The 15,879-nt window shown below is 36.2% G+C and overlaps 1 protein-coding gene across 2 annotated transcripts in view; it reads right to left on the bottom strand.

The window, feature by feature from the left end:
• Positions 1-571: 571 nt before the first annotated feature.
• Positions 572-15,879, bottom strand: part of NHLRC2 (NHL repeat containing 2) — a 28,478-nt gene continuing 13,170 nt past the window's right edge. The window contains exons 6-11 of one of the 2 annotated variants that reach the window (XM_071749452.1): positions 7,744-7,843; positions 7,051-7,282; positions 6,471-6,593; positions 5,258-5,467; positions 3,914-4,139; positions 572-2,174 (exon numbers count right to left, since the gene is read on the bottom strand). In XM_071749452.1, the coding sequence (XP_071605553.1) occupies positions 1,909-2,174; positions 3,914-4,139; positions 5,258-5,467; positions 6,471-6,593; positions 7,051-7,282; positions 7,744-7,843 (1,157 nt within the window). In that variant the 3' untranslated portion in view covers positions 572-1,908. The remainder of the gene's footprint in view (positions 2,175-3,913; positions 4,140-5,257; positions 5,468-6,470; positions 6,594-7,050; positions 7,283-7,743; positions 7,844-15,879) is intronic. The other variant, XM_071749453.1, reaches the window with a different exon arrangement.

The raw sequence follows: 15,879 nt of genomic DNA, 5'->3' as shown, positions 1-15,879 counted from the left end.
TTTTTTCAGGAAGCAACAGAAAATTTGTGGGCTAGCTGGAAGCTGATCTGAGGTTTCCTGGCTACCATCCAAAGTTAAAAAAACCAAAGAATTCTAAAGGAGTGAGCTGTACTTAAGTGCAAAAAATGATAAATGCCCATATCAGTTTCTTTACCTTCATCCTTCCAATAGCATTTGCAAGCTGTGAACAAAGTAGTGAAGCTTCCTCTTTCTTCAAAATGACATGTGAGAATTGAAAGGCTTACCCAAAAGAGCTGAAACACTGAACTAGAAAAGTTGCTCAAAAAGCAAACACTAGAAAAAATAATAGTTCAGCCCTTGCCTTGCTGACAGGTGAGATAATAACCATTTCTGGTACTACAGAGAACTTGCAGATAGACTGACATTTCATTTCAATGGAGGAAGAAACCAAACCAGTCCATGTGGTTCCCTTAAAACAAAAGCCTCTCAGTCTCATGAACAACATTTCACTCAGCCTTTAAGTAAGAAAGAGCAATAACAAATTATACTGGAGACTTACTGACAGTTGTCAGGAACAATGGTGAGTATTTTAGAAAAGACTGTATAAAAATTATTTCACTACTGTACTTTATTATACATGTGAAAATACTACCTTCAAACATAAAGCAAAACCATCATCTCAGAACTGATCCTCATGACCAGACCACAGAGCCTAATCCAATTACCACCCAAGCACTGTGGAAGCTCCATTTCAAATAAAAAACTTCCACTCCTCCCTGTTCCTGGTTTTTACTATGGAAGCTGAAAGGAATTTTACTTGCAAAACACTTGACCACCAAAGGCAGAGTTCTGTAATACAGTTTTAAAGCACCAAGATTAGGTTACAAGTTTTCTAGCAAAAGCTCAGAACCTCTAAACATGAATGCAAATAACCCATTATTAAATATATATTTCAGGATCAGTGGCCACTATTACAAATTGGAGGACTAACAATGACTTCAAAAGACTCTCAGACTTCAAGAAGATAACATTCTTCTTAATATGACTTATTTGCAAGACAGAAGCCTGCAGACAAGTCTTTATAGAGAAATCATAAAAGTAGGAAAGGAAAGTGAACCATTCTGCTTGGAATGGGTGACATCTAATTTTTGCAGTTTAGATATTCAACCATTATCTACCACTTACTGCAAAATGTAAATTCATATGTATAAGAAAAAGCTCCAGCATGGTTTTGTGCTTCTTTTTTTTTCTTTCTATACATACACTAGAGAGGCACATTCTTTGTTGGAAATACGATGAAATTCTTTTGTAGGACTTGAACACTTCCTTTCACAGAATTTTTTTCATGAAACTAAGCTCTTCATATAAGGCAGTCATATCTGGATAAGCAAAACACTCACTTTGCATAAAATCAGAGTTGCACCTAGTTTAAGATGTATTTTTGAAATACATGTGTCAAAAATGCCATTACAGAAAAATAAGCAAGATAGATAATCTTTCATAGCCTAGAGAAAGAACATATTCATTTTGACATTCTATTAAAATTTAATAAGTGCACAAAAGGATTTTGTAACTTTCACTTCAAAATTATCAGTATATACAGTGCAAAGAACCTCTTACAGTAACATCACAGAGTAACACCAGCTCTTTCAAAAGGACTCAGAATTGTTGCTCAATGCTTGGAATGGCATACATCCAATATATTCAAAACTGGCAACAGAGTCCAGAGTATTACAATATTATTGATGCTACTGTAATGAAAAGAAATGAGGTTGTGATGATAAATTTCCCCATTAAGTTGCAGAGAATTACTTCATCTTACCACATATATAATTTCTCAGCTCTGCCACAAGCTCCAGGAAAATGAAAAACTGAGAAATGTTATCTATCGTTATTTTCTCCTACAGAAGCAGTGGATAATAAAGTATAAAACTGGCCAGCTTTGGATTAGTTGTTTAAAAATGTGTGTATCAGTTCAACTTGAGTCAAGTTGCCTTGGCTTGTACTAGCTATGTGTAAAGGCTGATTGAAAGAGATTCCTTTCATCATACAGGCACTGCTACCTTTGCTGCAATAGTAGAGGCACGCTTTGATAGCCAGGATAGCTTCAGCTGACAGACAGCTCCTGGGCAACTGAAAAGGAATGATTGTTTGATGGGAAACATCCTTTATTTGTCCAGAAAGACACTGTCCTTGAAGCAACCAGGTATTGTCTGTAAAAGAAAAAAAAAAAATAATTTACTATTAGAGTATCTAACACCGTGTCTGAAACCTGCAGAAAACACTAATTTTACCTATAGGGCAACACAGACTTTCTTTCTATATGCATCACTGGGAAATTTCAAGGATGATTAAGAGGATGATAAGAGAGCTGGGGCACCTCTGCTGTGAAGAAACTGAGAGAGCTGGGGTTATTCAGTATGGTCTGAGGAGACCTTATTGTAGCCTCCCAGGATCTGAAGGGGTCCTACAAGAAAGCTGCTGAGGGACTTTTTAGGATGTCAGGTAGTGACAGTGCTAGGGGGAATGGATTCAAACTAGAGGAGGGGAGATTTAGATTGGAAGTCAGGAAGAAGTTCTTCACCATGAGGGTGGTGAGGCACTGGAACAGGTTGTCCAGAGGTGGTGGAAGCCCCATCCCTGAAAGTTTTTGAGGCCAGGAACTAGATGATCTTAGAAGTCCCTTCCAACCTCGAAAATTCTATGATTCTATAAATTTCCTTACTGATTTTTCCAGTGGAAAAAAAAAGAAGAAAGTAATTTACAAATGCTACTTTAGCAGTCATAGAAAGATTAGAAGATCCATAGGGCTGCTTCAGAACCATAAATATATATACAGTACATCTTATTTAAATGCAATGGAGCTGCAATTTGGCCCATGTACTCTTCAAAGTTTATTAAAATTTATTCTGAGATATGCAAGCAAAACTCTTTAAAGTAATGGGATGCTATACATTTGTATCAGAGATCTGATAACTCCAGGTAAAAGAAATGCCATAAATGCATAAAACTCTAAATCATTTATGGCATTTCCAAACAGAAGTGTTGGTTTCTCAAGTGGGTTGCAATTTAGCAATGTTCAGACTTGATTTTGGTGTTTATTTAAATATTTAGTATCTAAACTCAAAAATTAACTGCACAATAAATGTACCTAGCTCAGTGCATCGTACTCTGTATTTTACTGTGAGGTGTATGAAGTTCTCTTTTTGGCATTTTTCAGAAATAATCTAAAAGTTGACATTGGAATTTATATGCCTGAGATGATTTGCTGAGTTGCCAACTCAGTGTGCCAGCTCTACTGGATGTAGTCTATTTGTACTCCAAAAGCACACTGGGATAAAGAACTACTTTTGAGGCATAATTTGTTCATACAAATTGCTGTGTATTTGTTGACTGATTTTAGAAGTACAAATAAGCAAAAATAAATTACAACAAAGCAGGTTCAGACTGATACAGATGTATCTCAAATACTTTCTGGAAACGACTAAAGAAAAAAAAAAAAAGGAATCTCTTTCAGGAATGTGATTGAGTTTAATAGGAAGCTTTCTCCCAGCAACATAAGGGTAAGGTTGGGATAATCTGTTCACAGTGATGGAGTGGAGAGGGCAAACATTAAAGGGGGATCAGTACCCTTGCAAACCTCCACTAGCAGCTTGTTCCAATAAAGTTAAAAATAAATAACAATGCAGAATGTATTAATTCAAGCAAAAAGGAACTTCAAGGTTTTTTGTTTGGTTGGTTTTTTTTTTTTTTTAATCTTTGCACTCCAGCTGTTAAAATGTATCAAGTCTAAATAACATGTTCTGCATTGTAAGATCAAATGGGGACAAAGGTTTGGGAGGTACATTTATTCATCAGAAAGAGATTTCTTGTATTGCAGGGACAACATGACATAGCCCCCTCTGTATCTTCCCAACTCCTGTTCAACTGATGAACACCACAGGAACTTTACCTTCTGCTGTGACAAACCAGGAACTGGGAGCTTCTTCATTTAGTTTTGAATCGGGAGGAAGAGTCAACTTTAAGAAAAACTGAATTGTCTGGCCAGGAGCTACTGTAAGGGAAGGAAGTTGAACATTTGGTGCAGATTTCGGCAGTTTTGGAAGGTTTGTCACTTTATCCTTTTGCACCGGGAGGTTATCTGGAACATCACATGCTTCTGGACTCAGGATAGGCAACTATCAGTAGAAATCAAAGAAAATATTTGCATTTGTACTGAAAGAAAACAGACTTTAACAATACAACCACAGTTTCAAAGCTGACATGGATTAAGAAATCTAATACATGACAATTTGGCTATCAGACTAAAACGTTCTGACAGAGTGCAACAGTACTACTGTGACAAAGAAAAAGGGAAGGGCAATTTTTTTTTCTTAAATTAGAAAGATAAAACTGACTAATTCAAATACATTTTTAATATGAAAACCATAAAATCCACAACTACTTTAGAGTAGCCACTATCTGGAGTATCTTTTAAATTAAAATGTTACCAATTGCATTGTATTTTTACTTCAAATAAACTTTATACTTATTTCCTTCAATATGGTGCTAAACTGGATGCTTCAGTAGTAGAATTCAAGATTTTAACCATGCAGATTGCACAGGAATGTAACAGATAATTTCCCAGAAAAGCCCCCAACATGCTATATGGTATGGAAATTTAAACACATGTTAAGGTCATGTACTTTTAAATGCAAGACAGTTAGACTGTTATGTCATATAGAGATGTGTTTATGTATATATACATATATATGAATGAAAACAGTAAGACCTAGTGCCCTTGTGAGATGGACAGAATTCTTTTGCCCTTCATGTGTATAATCAAATACAGTGTGGTTCAATTATGACAGTGGTTTTGGTTAGACAACTTGGAAACCTGCTATTTATCCCACTTTAAATCACTGACCTCCCAAAATCACCTCTTACAGCTTCATTAAAGGTCACAGTAATAGTTTTCAACTTCTACTTACTACAAAGTGCTCAGGAAATGCTTTTCATACTGAAAAATAAGGCTGTATTTTTAATAACTTATGTTTCTGTATTATTGTATTCAAGAAAATCATCACTTCCTATTTTCATGCAGAAGTTGCATTTCCAAATGCTAAGGCTTTCAACAACTCTGCAATAAACACAGACAATGTTTATCTGCCAGATCATCACAAAACTTTCTCTAGATACAGCTACTGTACCCAAAGGGCTTATTTGCTATATGATTTTTATACCACTTGCCAAAGTCTGTAATAGTAATTTATATCAAGAAACACCACTATCAGCCTGTTTACTAAGTATTACTTGCCATGGAAAGAATTTTTGTTTCCAAATCCAGCACTTTAATCTGATGATTATTTGTGTCTGCAACATACATCAAGTGGCCATTTTCTTCAACACACAAACCTCCTGGCTCATTAAAAGTTGACTGTGTAAAGCTGGAAGCAATAACATTGCTTGCTTCTCCTGTACCCGCCAGGGTAGCACAGTTCTTCATCTTGGGATCTACAACCTTAATCTAAGATAACCAAAGAAACAAACAAAAAAGATTATCTGAAAAAAATGCACCAAAATTTAAAAGTTCTGTATTATCTTATGTCTCACATTTTCAGAAGCCAGCACTAACTTCCAGTACCTTAGTTACCAAGTGTGTGTCCCAGATGCTATATCCCATCTACCCTGCCATTCCCTACTGGACTTCACTTCTTCCTCTGGCCTTCAGAGTTCCCTTTCATAACTCTGAAGGCACCTCTCCCTCTGGTGAGAAGGCACCAACATTTGCAAAGTAGCAAGAGCATAATAAAACTAAGGCAGGCTAAGTTCTATATAATATTAAAAAAAAAAAAAAAAAGTGGTGTTTTTTTCTTAAAGCCATAACAAAAAAATGTACGATGCTTTATACAATATCCGAAACAAAATTTCATTTGCCACATATATTTCAACAAGCATTTAATGTTACATACTTTATTCTTCAAATTAAAGCCAATTCCTTTTCTTTTAATGCATTTAATCAAAGTACAGTTAAAAACCCTCTACAGATGAAAGCTTATACATCATAGAAGAACAACCACACAAAACAATCTCTCAACTCAGAGTTCCATGGAGGCAAACCATAACACTTCTAAAAATTGGAGTTAAGTGGCTTTTTAAGGGAAAAGCAACTCCTCTTGTTCTCTCGTTCTTTTTAAACCTGCAGTATTCCTGACTCCTAGCTCTTCTGCTCTACTTCATATTTTGGAAGATATAAAGAAAGGGTCTTTAGCCTGGACTGTAACTTGGCACTTCAAGTTCCCCTTTCCCAAGGGACCATCATATCAACACAGCAGCATGTGACAGCAAAACAATGGTAAAGAGAACCATAAAAGAAGGAAGGAAAGAAAAAAAGAACCCGCAAAGGAACTCATATAATCTTGTTTCCTCAGCTGAAACAAATGAAGCACAATCTTTCTGTGTTCCTGAAATAATCTTTCATAGTTGTAAAGACTGCAAAGTCTGAATATAACAAGCTACTATATGCTTACCTTATGATTATAGGAATCTGCCACATAGAGCAGTTTTCTTTTCTTGTCCCATGCTACCCCTAAGGGATGCTGCAGCTTTGCATTTATGCCTGCTCCATCCACATCACCAAAGGCAAACAAATTCTGAAAAAGTATTTAATTAATACATTTAATAACTCAATGTTGTTGACGTGAATTTAAATCATTGCATAATAAATAGAAATTCACAGATTAAAAAAAAAAAGAATCAAGACAAATTCAAAACAAGGATACTGAAAAGTGGGAAGTGTGGATGCTAACCATGGAAATGGAAACTCTGACATTTAAATTATCAGTATGAATCCAGCTGGCTCTAATGACCACAGAAGGCTGAATCAAGTTGGCTATTTTAAAAATAGGCCAACTAATTTATTATCTGAGGAGCAACAATCTGGGCTACGACCTGAGCGTCACAAACGGCACACATTTGCATTCCAAGCAGTGAAGTTAAAAAATTGATGGCCACGGAAACTGATTTACCCTCTCACCCCAAAAGTGGTTCCTCCAGGTCAGGCTTGAGGAATATTAGTAAGGCAGTGTGGGGAAGTTTTGAAGTGATTACCAATGGATCTCTCTCTCCTCCTACAAGGTGCTTCACTACTCCGTCTTTCAGAGAGATGGTTCGCACGGTGCTGCTCTCGCTGTCTGCTACAAAAAGGCAATTCCATGGTTCCTCAGAAGCCAGGGAGAGGCCTGAAGGCTGTGCAAAGCCTGCCTTATGTGGGTATGCATTGTTTCTGTTCTCCTCATTTCCACTCCCAGCAAAACGAAGGCAGACTCCTTTCTTTAAATCACTAAGGAGAAAGAGAATGCCTTCAAGAATGAATTTGTAATACTTCAGACATTTCGCGTCAACAGAAGCTACAGGACAAGTGCTTGTGAGATATAAAACCAACTGTGCTGCAGCACTAGGAATTATTCAGTGCCTTTGTGATAACTGATTTCACCTTATCATTCATCACTAATTCAGCAAATGCAATGAAAAGCAACTGTCAGTTATATGAATGTACCTTACCATGTCATAGTTCTATAGCAGAAGTAGCACCTTTATTTCATCTACCAGATGCAGGGAAAAGCAGGCTGACTTCCAAGGAAACGTGCCTTTTTTACAGAAGCTTAACTGCAAGTTTCAAGCTAAGTACAGTCGAAAAAAAGTCTACTTTTAGTTTAATTTTATTATCTCCCTCTCTCTGGGGTTTGAAAGTTGTTTATCAAGACAAATGGCAATTCCATGTCTCTCATTACAGTTGCTTACCTTCCCTTTGGTAGCTTTCCACCTTCCAACATCAGTGCCCAAATCTGATGAGTTCCTGCCATTGCTATCCATAAAACATCATCTTCCTGGCTCCCTGAAACTTTAAAAAAATGAATGCATAAAAACAGATGAAAACCCCCCAAACTTTGGGAATTTTTTATGAAACAAAGCAATCAGCAAACCAACCCTAATGTCCCCCTTACTCCAGCTCACGTTTTGCCATGGGGATGGGAAAAAACCAAACCATTAACAAGCCAACAAAAAAAAAAAACAGAGGAAGGGAAGGAAAAAATGTCTTTCATCTATCAAAATCTCTACTATTTTTCTTCAGTTCTCTTCCCAAAGAGTTGAAAAATATTACTTTAGTACCCCTAAATGATAAGGCAGTATTTCAAATAGGAAATTTGGAACATTTTGCAATTGAGTCTGTGCTTCACCTTTCAATTTTTGATTCATACTGATCAACAAATATGTACATATCTTTGCTAAGCATGCTTTCTGGGGAGTGAGAGATACATGTTCTTTTTTATTATTATTACACTGGTGACAAATTTAGCTGGTCCAAAAAACTACTGGCAGTTGTTTACAGATTCTGAGAGAAATAACCATAGCAGTATCATTGTTATGTTATATAAAGAGAACATAATGTTTTTAAGATAAGGGTAACTGATGCTTGTGTGTCATGTAAATTTATGCTCTGGAGAGCAACAAGTGCTGTTTGTTCAAACATCAGATGTGATGTGGGCAACTACTAATTTCCCCATACAGTTCTCAAGCCCACCTGTGGCATCTTAAATGCAAGATGCAGACCTGAGGAACAGTGACCTTCTGATCAAGAAATGTTGAAGTATATGTCAAGCACCCAGTTTTTTCACTCCAAGTATCAAAATACAATTCACCAGTCCAAATCTATAAATTATACAAAGCCTCCCCAGATAATACTTGACAAATAAAATGATACAAAGAGAAAGAGAATAACATAAGTGTTCTATAGTTTTAAATATATCACATTACATGCATGAAGGGAAGTTGTGAAAGACTGTTGGAAAACCCCAACAACCTAAAACCTAAAGAAATTTACTCACCTTGTCCTTTTCTAAAGATCTTAAGGAAAAAAAGTTGACCTTTAATACCTGCATTAAAATGGGGATACTGTTGCCTTTCTAACACCATACTAGCCTATGCATGTGGTATACAACTGTTCCATTTGGTCAGAATTTTAAAAGGTTTTTCTAAATGAATGTATCAAGTACTAGAATAACTATTAGGCAGTGAAGAGAAGAATACCTTCAAATTGCTCACAGAGGATTTTCATTCTCATGAACTTAAAATACTATGCATCTCACAGCTGCTCCTGCAAAGAATCTTACTGGTCCCTCCCCACTGTATTTTGGAATTTCAAAATAAAAGCAAATATATGTAAAATGATTGCAAGAATTTTAAAACTTCGTTAGTTCAAATCTGTCTTCCTAAAAGGAAATCACCACCATTCCCCCAACTGAGATCCTGATGTTGCTCTGCTAATCCTAAACCTTTCCTACATTATACATTTCTGACATTACAGTCACTACAGGAAGGGAAAAAAAAGCATCCTTTTGCTTCCAGGATCATATCCTATTATAAGCCCTCTTCAGAGTAGCATTGGTATGATTTTAACACAGTTTATCTTCATCCTTTCCTGGTTCTTGAATCAAGTCATAAGTATCCAAGATCACATGAACTCTGCTGTTTATCTCCTGCACCTCCATGTGGCTTCATGCAAACCAGACCTCCAAGAATAAAAGTCAAAATTCCACAGCACCTAAAGTTTTTCAATGACCAGGAGAATTAGCAAAATGAATTTGAAAACACACATTTTATGAGACATCAGAGATGTTTCAAAAGTACTGGCAATGCAAACCCCCACTAATAATAATAAAAAACCCCACTGTACAGAATCACCTTTGATTAGAGCTTGCTTCTAAGCTATTTAAATTGAGAAAATGGCCTGTGAGTTAATTTCTCTACTTCCTATATATGACATATTTAACTGCAGGACTTTATGATTCCATGATGTGTATATTGCACTCTCCAAATGCTACTGCTCTGAGTACCCCAGAATGAGCAATGCTGAAATCACTGGTCAATTCCAAAAGTGAACTCTTCATCTTGCTGTGCTGTGCAGTGGATCCTGAGGGATCTCACAAAGTGCTCTGTCAATTATTTAATATTTACTTTACCCACCAATGAAATGAAAAAGCACTTTGGAAAAATGTATTTCATTCTTCATCTATCAAATGTCCTAATTCCACCCACTGAAAACTCCCCTGTGACTCCCTTTAGCACTATGCTAAAAAATTGAAAAAGTTTTACTCTGATTCTGCACACTGAAAAGCTTATAAAATATGAGACACAGGGGAAAAGTATCAATATTAATTTCAAATTATACTGAATATGTAGGATCAATAGATAGAAGATCCTTTCTCCAACTAGAGAGCAAGATAGGAGAAATAAATAGGAGGTCCATAACTTCTAATGGAGGTCCCTGAATTTTAATGCAACTTAAATATTTTCTACTGGATGGCAACTAGAACAAAGAGAATGGATGCACACATGGAAACTGCACAAACGTACTTAGGTGTGGAAAAATGTGTCAGCCCTTTAATTAAAAAAATTATACAATGTCTATAGTTGCACAGTTAAAGTATTGTCATATAATGGTCCTCAGAGAAAAGAGTTTAATGCCTTATGTTTTGAAAGAAAAGATAGAAAAACCTCTTCTCTAGGGAGGGGGGGCAGAACAGTTTGAGGACATCACCACTGTTATGCTTGTACTGTTCTCACAGAAGAGGGCCAAGGAGAACTTGCATGCTAAAATTATGCTAATGCCATCATTATAATTTCTTATCATCCTTGAATGGAAAGAATTTATTTTTAAAAAAATTATAAAACAACTTAAAAGAACAAAACAATTATTTTACATTCATTCAATTAAGCACTGCATTCCAACCTATCTTGAGCTGGTTTAAAAATCAGTGTATTTTCTCCTTATTAGGAGATGTGGCCTCTTAATCTTTAGTGCTGCATGTATCAAAGTATGGCTTGCAAATGTGATAAACTCATGTTATAAAGATTCACCAGTGATGACCTAGAGTTCTGAATGCACTGCTGTCCCATACCAAATGATGCTTCAGTGCTCTTCAAGTTCCTGAATCTGCCTTTGCCATGTATCTGTGTTTTATGAATTTCTGGTCCTATTTGTGCACATACACAACTTGGAAACAGGTTACTAGTACTGCTGACCATTAACTGTGAGTCAATCTAAACACACAAAAAGACTTCACTTTGTACCAGTGAACAACAATATCTGTTTGAAGAGATTCCATTCCCAGGACTATCCCCCTCTTTCAGCTTCCCTGTCTGGGGACTGCATTCTTATTTCCAGTCTGGGAATCAAGAGCCTGGGAATCCAAGTTACATTTTGTGGCTGGCACCACTGACATTCTCTAAACAGACTGAAGTTTGAAAATATTATTCTTGCCTAGTAATTTTCTCTTTAAAAAAAGAAGTAGCAAGGAAGAAGTCTGTTGGTATAACTCATCCTCTGCAAAAATAAGGTAAAAAGGGTGAGACAACTCACCCTCCACTTTACAGAGAGGTGAGCTGCCTATGTACAATGTAAATGCAAGTCTCATCTTCACTTAAAGCAGTGGAAGTTTAGCAAATTAAATTCAAATCTGACTGACAGAACAACTGGAGAATCATTGTTCTTCTTCAGTGAGACAGAGACAGCAAAGCCCCAAAGGAACGCTTAAGCACCTTAAGTCTGGACTGCTACAAGTACACATCATCCTTTCCTTTTCAGGGGAGTAAGAATTAATTTTTTTCTTTTTCTGCACTGCCTGGCACTTTTTCACATAGTGTTGCATCACACAAACAGCATAACCCTTTATGAAATAAAATGCTTCTGGAATTTTCCTCCTAGGTTAACATACTCGTCCTCTCATCAAAGGAAAACCTGGGACAAAGATACCAAGGAGATGTCAAAACAATGAGAGAGAAAAAGGAGCTAAAAATTATGACTTTAACAAAATACCTTTTTCCCCAAGTTTTCTGAGTCAGGCCTTATAACTGTAATGCCAGTAAATACTTTAAAAAAATCCGAAATAGGAAGAGTAGCATTTGTTAACACCAAAGAACAAATTCATATTATTTAATACTGGGATTTGTCTATCTAGTATGTATATATTCTACATATAATAAAGAAAAATAGTATTGCTATAACTATAGAAAAAGCTAAGTCTGGTTATGCGTTTTATGCATTCCTATTTAAGCACTGCAAGCTCATGCACTTGAGGGTACTTCAGCACTTCAGTACCCCTGATTCCCAGGACCCACATTCCATGTTCAAAAGCACTTTCAGCACTGAATAACAACAGTTAAAAACTGTGTCTCATCCTGATGCCACCACACCTGAAAAGTCTCTGTAAGACTTGTCCAAGATGTTTATTTTCAATAGTTCTGCACCTGGATTTTCACATTAAAACCAGAGTCTGACACCTGAACTAGTTCCTGCTAAGAAATCTGATTTGTAGCTTTAACTACTTTATTATAAGCACATATTTAATTCCCAGAACAAGACTACAGACTGTTGAACAAACAGAATAAGAAATCATCATTCCAGGTACAAATATAATTTTTCAGAGGGCAGTTTCAAATGTTACTAAATTTGACATCTGTTAACATGTTAACTTTGCTACTCCAAATGCTTCTTTTTACTGCAGAAAGCAATCATCAGCATCATCATCCATTTTGTCAAGATGTAGAGAAATCCAATTTACTAGAACAGTAGTCTGTCAAACTAGACTGTGTGGGAATGCTGTTGGATATTCAGTCACAACTCCCATTACATCCTTATGTTAAGACTTCAGTCTTTATATGTTTCTGTCAAAAGTATGTTTATACTACAATCCTAACATAAATACCTACTTTCTTGACTTGTTTCTATAGTGAATATGTGAAATATTGCTAGTTTTCATTGCTATTACTAACCAGCAATACAATAAATTCTTTAATCTCCCACTTCTGGCATGTAATACAGAATCAGAGCATTCAATCAACCGTGTAACAGGGTTCCCAGAGAGAGAAAGTCTGTAGGGCTGATTGCACAAAAAGCTGCACAAAAAGTTCTGGAAGTTCATCCTTTCCCTGCTTTCTTTCAGATGCTTAAAGGAGAAAATAAATGACAGTTTAGAAGCAGGAATTAAAGCTGCCTAGGGATGACAGAACCCACACAAAAATTATATTAGCACACGTGAAAACTTGAGTGAAATTTATTTGTCCTCCTCTGTGATTCTGCCAGCAGCATGGAGCTGGTTGACCCACACAGACAATAAAAAGGAAACTGCTTCAGAAGTCCCCCCCAAAGCAAGACTGAGTAACATTCTGCTTCACTGCAGTCCTTCACTGTAACTTCTTAATGTCATATCTCTCAAAAGACTTTCTTAGTCTAGAAAGACTTTCAAAACCTTATAACTCTTCCACTTTAGCCCTACCTTTACTGAAGAATTTACGTTTTCTTTGAAGTTTCTAAATTTTAAAATAAAAAATAAATTACTATTTACAAGTAAATTCAGGCTCTAGTTCAAGAAGAGAAGTCAGACAATATTTTTTCATATCAATGTCTCTAACATAGTGTCCTGTGGAACTGAACTTTTACAAGGTCAGATGCAGCTTGAACCTGAACAGGGTATCTTTGAGTTTGTACTTCCATAGGAAACTATCTGATAAAGACAAGAGAAGGCCTTTTGCATTCCAAGTAAATAAACATTGATACATCATACAGTCATAATACATATGGAACATATGTTTAGAGTAACTGAAATTTTGAGTTGTCCAGAAAAATGATTCCTAATTAATTCCTGATGACCACAAGAGTAACTCTTCTTTTCAGCTACTGCCAAGGAAAATTCCATTCACAGGACAGTGAGGAACAGAGCCTCAATGTCAGAATGAGACCAGACTAGAAGGAAAAAGAAAGGTGATATGTAGAATGAATAGTTTCAAGATACGGGCAGTTCAGACATAAATAGTTCATATGTGGTCTGAGCTCATCAAGGAAGTGCTAATTGCTTATAGATGAAGTGACAATTGCTTTACTTTTTGTAAAATTACAGAAGAATCATCATTAGCAATTCAGGAAAAAAAAAAAAGTTTTCATCTGGAATGCAGTGGTACTAAATAATCCTTTAGCAGAAACATGAATTAAATCTTACATAATTTTGCCTTTTAGGGGATACAAAAATTGTAACAATAAGGTAGTGTTCTTTCATTTAAATGTCTACAGAAAACCTAAATTGACCAAAATTCCCAACTCTTTTACTGAAAGCACAATCGATAATGTACTTGTGAGTTTCTAAAAGAAAGATTACAATCATGCAATTTAATACCAGATTTTAGGAATGTGAAACACCCAGTTATGTCACCAAGCACAGGTCATTGTCCTGTTCCTTCCAGCAAGAATGCAGCTATCAGGAACACTTCACCCTCAGATCAACTGTGCATTGAAGTATCACTTGCTTTCAACGCCCACTGAACAAAAATAGAAGGGGACAACAGAGAAAGCTAAAAAAGCACACAGTAATTTAGTAATGTATTTTTAAGCTGCTGGCCCTCCCCCTGTATTTCCTGCACAATCTGTGTCAATGCAATTTTCAGCATCAACTTGAAAGAAGCCAGAATTTAATCCATGGATTTCATTCAAGAATTTTAAAGGGGGAGGATGAAACACCAGGTCGTTGGCCACAGCTGAAGAAACCAAAAAGATGACAAGGAAGAATACTGTCTGCCTGATTCCTAGCATGTGTTCTGTCCCCATTAACTCCCCTTCCTTAAAGAGAAACTTGTGTGCCAACTTTCTTTTAAATGGTATTTAACAGTCACTTAACCTTTGCCTCAGACTTCAACATCTGTATAAAAGTGGGAAACAAAAGCTTATTATCCCATGGAAATACTATAAAGATGCTTAAAAATATGCTATCTAGTAGTATCTGTTCTGAATATTAAACTTTTCTGTACCCTCATAAAATATTTTGATTAATATCTGGAATTTCACAGCTGATTATACATTAAAACTTTAAAATGCAAACAAGTCTTAATCAATCATTGCATACTTTAAACTGTATGTAGGAGTAATCTCAAGAAATAAAAATTATACAGAAAAAGATTTTCTCTTAAGAGGTAACCTTTCCTTTGGAGACTTCAAAAAAAGGTCAGCATAAGCTGTTTAATACTATCTTGTGTAGTAAATAAACAGCTTAAGCTTTTAAACTTGTTTTTTTTTCCTCTCTTTCATGTTCTGGATAGCATGGCTTTGGACATTGAAAAAGAAACTCCCAGAAGCATCACTTGTTTAAAAATGTAAAATCCATAAATCCATCTTTTGAAAAGAAAAAAACGCCTCAAGTACAAAGTTTAAGCTACACAGATCTAAGGAAAATGGAAAAATGTTACTAGTTCCTGCATGCCATGTTAATATGAAAGTCAAATTTACAGATTTCACAGTCATGAACCCAAGTTGTTGAAGTTTATGTTACCTCCTGCAGCTTGCACAGATACATACAAGCATATGTAAAACACGAGCACTGCTGTGTGTATGCAAACAAGAACAATTTTAAGATGTCCTCAATTTTTTCATCCATCCAGATACATAAATAGACACAGCCATACCAGTTTTAAGAGACTGACCAAAGGGTACCTACATGTAGGAGAGCACACTGAGAATGACCAACAGAAGGCTGAGTCTCCATCCAGGTGTGCAAAGATTTCCTACAAAACTGTGCTTCACATGCACTTACTGAATGACAAATCCACCCCCTGATACACTGGGTCATAACAAAAGATCCAGCTGGGCTCTAGCCATTTGCAGTAAGAGCACAACTTTGACAAACTCTGCTGCAATGCTGATAATTTTGATGTCTGGCAACAGACTTTAAGGAGTCATGGCAGCTCATGACAGTATCCATGCCCCACAAATGCACTACAGTCTGCAAGACACAGTCCTGCTTCCTTATGCTCTGGGATCAACTCCTGGTAGTATTCCACTCAACACAATGCTCCATTTTGACAGCTCTCTGGTTTCTGAGGAGTTTTATATAG

The sequence above is a fragment of the Heliangelus exortis genome, chromosome 7, assembly GCF_036169615.1.
Source record: "Heliangelus exortis chromosome 7, bHelExo1.hap1, whole genome shotgun sequence".
In the NCBI taxonomy this organism is placed as follows: domain Eukaryota; kingdom Metazoa; phylum Chordata; class Aves; order Apodiformes; family Trochilidae; genus Heliangelus; species Heliangelus exortis.
This window is presented reverse-complemented; position numbering and strand designations above follow the sequence as displayed.